This window comes from Odontomachus brunneus, unplaced genomic scaffold (genome assembly GCF_010583005.1).
Source record: "Odontomachus brunneus isolate Ranch 3 - 2012 unplaced genomic scaffold, Obru_v1 Obru_scaffold_164, whole genome shotgun sequence".
Classification (NCBI taxonomy): Eukaryota; Metazoa; Arthropoda; class Insecta; order Hymenoptera; family Formicidae; genus Odontomachus; species Odontomachus brunneus.
Window position 1 is genome coordinate 214,376 of NW_022639614.1, and position 4,882 is coordinate 219,257.

The window sequence follows — 4,882 nt, forward strand, 5'->3', positions numbered from 1 at the left end:
TATATATATATATATATATATATATATATATATATATATATATATATATATATATATATATATATATACAAATGTATTAGAGCTCATTAAGTTCGAAACAAGACAAAATCAATTAAAACTTTGCTTTAGGATTCTGTTTACAATCGAGTGTATCAAAATCTTTACTTTCAGATTTAGATTTGAATCAGACAAGATGTGGATAAATTTGATGTAAATGTCATAAAAATACAGAGCAAAAGAGCGATTCTATTTGCAAGGAATCTTCTGATGACATCCGAATTTGTGTATTCCAATCATTTATTTACGGATGAAAAGAGTAGGAGAGAATCTGACGCCGCGCTCATCTACACTTCATTAAAACTACCTATATCTAAAAAAGTAAAAATTTCGATGCATCCGAATATATTACAGAAAAAAAAATAAAATTAATGGTAAATCTGACCATAAGTAGAAGTAACTAAGACTCGCGCAGAAACACCTATCGCACGGCAAGACACGACGTGATAGTTAATCAACGTGCTGCTTTTTGACAAGAGAAGTTTATCAGAGAAAACATTAAATCAGTTTGGAAGTTTATCAGAGAAAACATTCAACAAATTGCTTAAAAATAAAACATCTGAAACACTTTTATTGTTGAAAAAGAAAAACTTAAAATAAAATTGAATATGATTATAATATCCTTTTTATAATTATTATAATGTTTAATATGATGTGTAAAATATGAACTTTAGGATTTTTTTATAAATTCTTATGAGTAGAGTCTCTCATAAAAATAAACTTATCTAAATAAATATTGCAATGGTCCTCTTATCTTATATAGAATAATATATGAATTAATGGTCCTTTTGTAGATAATTTTGAGCAGAATCAACTTCATATCATCTAAGGTGATTTTATGAATCTTCATCTTATTTTCGTCTAGATGATTTTGAAGTAATCTGAGGTAAATATTGGAAATGTCATAATTCACTATTTCCAAATTTTGGCCGGAAATTGTATACACACTATCATTTGATTATGCGCGTCCACAAACTCCCATTTAATCTGAACTTTAACCTGCGAAAAACAAAGAAGATCATTAGTCAGTTTTATAGAAATTCACTTTGAAAAATCAACAAATGCGAACGCTTACTTTGGGAAACGCCTTTTTCACGAACATCGAAGTCGTGTAATTGTACTCTTGATCTTTTCTCAAAGGACAATGCACTCCGCATTCAAGATCCTTGCATACGTCCGGTTTATCCATGGGAAAAGGTATTTCAACATCGAGTATCACACCAAACACATGCAAATTTACCTGGCTGATGTCAGTGTCTGTAGAGAAAATATTCACTCTTTCTCTTATATATTCATTTAAATATATAATGTACAAATATTAATTTATTTAAATAAACATATCAAAGTAAATTGTAAAAGCTATAATTAAAATAAAACAAATGGCGGTTGAAATTATTTGATAAGGTGAGTTCAACGTCAAATTTACATTAACTTTTAAAATTTCATGTGCATGAAATTCGTGCACCAAATGAAATTCACAATAAAATTCATAATACGGTTTAATTGAATAATTGTTTAATTAAATACACTACCAGCGGAAATTAAAGTATCACTTTACGCACTTTCGAAAAATACGCAAATGAATATAACGTGAACTCATTTGAACTCATTTGAGTGCAATTTCGATAAAAATTATCAGAATGAGGTGGTCCCTAAAACATTTTGCGATTTGTATCTCGATCTCCCGCGTACTTACTCGGCTTAAATTTGATGTTTATCGTAGCATTAGTACCACGTATTAAATGACAACTTTCAGTATTCGTATCACAACCCGAAACTGAAACACTCGAAAAACTGCCCAATGTCGAACCTGAAATATACAGCAAAAAAATCAAATATTAATTTAATATTACATAGTATAACACCGAATATCAAATAATTAATTAATTAATGCATACAGACTATCCTTTCACCATATATTTCTGTCAATCTCTCAATTAATGACACAAGTGTATTGATATCTGCTATTAGTAATATCAATGTATTATAGTAATATTAATAATTAGTAGTTATGGTATGTAGTATGTAGTATAATATGTAGTAATATTAATAATAAGTAGCTATATGTATAATAAGTAGTTATATTATTAATTTTTTTTTTTTTTTTTGGAAAATCTTCATTGGAAGGATCTTCTAATTTGTATTAATATCGATTAGTTAAGATATCCTGTGTTACACAAGAGAAATTGCTAGATAAGCCGATAGCTTAGTTGCAAGCATATTTATTAGATATAATTTGGTGAAAAAAAAATTAATTTTTAACAATATATCCGCAATAGTAATAATTTTATTGATATTATAAATAAGTTTGATTAAAACTAATGTGTATAACCAATTAAATAACACGTCATTCAGTAGCATCGAAAGATAGAGGAGTTACAAGCGAACGACTGCGGCGCTCGAGAAATTTGATCGCAGAGAATTTCCGGCGGGAGAGTTTCCTAAGCGATAAACCGAGACTTAACTGACAGAAGACACTTTGCATAGATATCAAGCTACCAATGTCCGATAATGAGGATCATGTATACGTCATTATGCCTTGTTATGCAGCGTTATCGTAACTGATAACTTAATCCACACGTAAAATCGCGCTTGCCAGACGCGAATCGCGGTCCGTAATATGCTTTGACATTCTTTTCAATAAGAAGAAAGTATAATAATACGAAAACATGTGTCGGCCCAGCATTATCGTCGATTTTGAGAGACAGATTACGACGTCGCGAAATACGACACGTGGATTGACGAATTGCAATTTCTGTTTCGCTTTCAATGAAATGTAACGGTTGAAAGATTATTTCAAAAGTCATTAAATCTCCAAACAAAAAGCGAACCAATGTGATGTTTTTTTATCGCGTAAAACCACTCTATAAATAATAAGGCGTGCAAATATTGCACACAGAACAATACATGCAAGTAAATATTATTTTGTTTCATGAGCTTATATATCCGCAAATCCAATCTATCATAAGCATTAATTTTATTCAAAATACAATTCTAGTAAATTTGGCATTTTAATCAAGAGTATTAAATAAAAACAAAAATTCGGTTTGCTTACTACATATACAGAAAGAAAGGACATTCTTTTTTGGAAAATAATTTCATTTTTTATATATTATTATAATTATTATTTTATATATTAATTTTCAAATAAGATTACATAGCGTTAATAAAAATAAATTATTTGCAAGAATATATTTTATGTGATTCAATGCGCGCGAAGGAAAACCTGTGTTCTCATTATTCAAAAATAATTTTTTCTGAATATGTCTTTTATACTCATGTATAATTCATTGCACTTGAAATTTGCAATGTTTGTTCGACTAGGTGCTTATAATATCTGTCCGAATGTGAGTCCTGCACATACATAGAGCTGTTTTGTAATTTAACGTTTACAATGTTATAATTGTGCAAGCGTTTGCTTTGCGTTAAGCATCTCAGATAACACAGAGAATTCAAAAAGAATTCAGTCGTATGTCACCATATCTGAGTTTACACACATTTTCAGATATAAAAAGAATTCTTCAGAGTTCAGTTCAGTGAAAAGAATTTTTTTTATATCTAAAAATGAACTCAGAATTGGTGACATACGACTGAATTCTTTTAGAATTCTCTGTACTATCTGGGATGTTATCACGCAGATATAACATATACAATAACTTCCTGACGATATTCAACGATAACAATATTATTCTTACAAGTTATAAAATAAACACACTGATCTGATAAAATTATCATAAGATAAACAAAGTTCAAATATAAATATTTTAAGGAACAAATCTCCAACGAATATTTGAGAAAAAAATTTGTAACTAAATAAAGGTGTGAGATGGAATAAAAATATTAGTTAAATTGAAATGTAGTAACATTCCATACAGCACAAATGTTCAAAATACATCCTAGAAATGTCCAAGAGATATCACATATCCTTGAGATATCACACATCCTCTGGGATGTATTTTGAACATTTGTGCTGTATGAAATAGAGGAGTCGAATAAATATGAAAAAAGAAGAAAAAGAGAAGTGACATATTTAAGGCCACAGTAACTAAGAAGATGAATCTATCTATCTTTTCCCTCGAAAGAGGAAATCTATCATTCGAACTTGTTATTGTCATTATTATCTTATTCTTCGAGCAAGAGAAAAGGAGGAAAAGATAACAATTTCGAGAAAAATATAAAAGAGATATGTAAGAAATATATATTTTGTGTAAAAAATGTGGCAAACATTAAATACTTCTTAGGTTGCGTTCCAAAACATCCTTTTCGAGGAAATTTTACTCGAGACTATAGTTTATGTAACGTGGACTGTAGGTATGGAGTAAAATCAAAAAGAACATTTTGGAATGCAATCTTAATTCTTAAGATAAAACAATATCGTGAGAGGAACGAAACGTGGAATGGAACGACCACGCTTATCGCCAAACGCGCGTTCCGAACTAAAGCCCCAGATACTCAAGAAAAAACTTAGAAGCAAATACGTTTCCGTTGGCAACGAAGAAGACGTACAAGTCGTTCTCGCCTTTGTCTATTGCGTCGAAATCCGATCGTTCGCTGAAATTAGACCTGTTTAATTACGATCTCTATCTGTCTCGGGCTGTCTTTATATTTCAAGTGAAACGTATCTTCGCGATATCGCATAAAGAAAGGATATCGAAATTTAAAACGATAAATAAGAGGCAAAATTATGCAACCATAACAAAAGATAGGAGAAATATTCATAACTAGATATTATATTTTATCTTATATTTATATTAAGATCATCCCTCTCTCTCTCTCTCTCTCTCTCTCTCTCTCTCTCTCTCTCTCTCTCTCTCTCTCTCTCTCT

General features: G+C 30.0%; 1 protein-coding gene across 1 annotated transcript in view; it reads right to left on the reverse strand.

Annotated features, from left to right (window-relative positions):
• Positions 1 to 767: 767 nt before the first annotated feature.
• The window catches only part of LOC116851034 (NPC intracellular cholesterol transporter 2 homolog a-like), a 7,938-nt gene continuing 3,823 nt past the window's right edge, over positions 768 to 4,882 (reverse strand). Inside the window, exons 2-4 of the mRNA XM_032830026.1 lie at positions 1,754 to 1,867; positions 1,133 to 1,314; positions 768 to 1,056 (exon numbers count right to left, since the gene is read on the reverse strand). Coding sequence (XP_032685917.1) covers positions 970 to 1,056; positions 1,133 to 1,314; positions 1,754 to 1,867 — 383 coding nt within the window. The 3' untranslated portion in view covers positions 768 to 969. The remainder of the gene's footprint in view (positions 1,057 to 1,132; positions 1,315 to 1,753; positions 1,868 to 4,882) is intronic.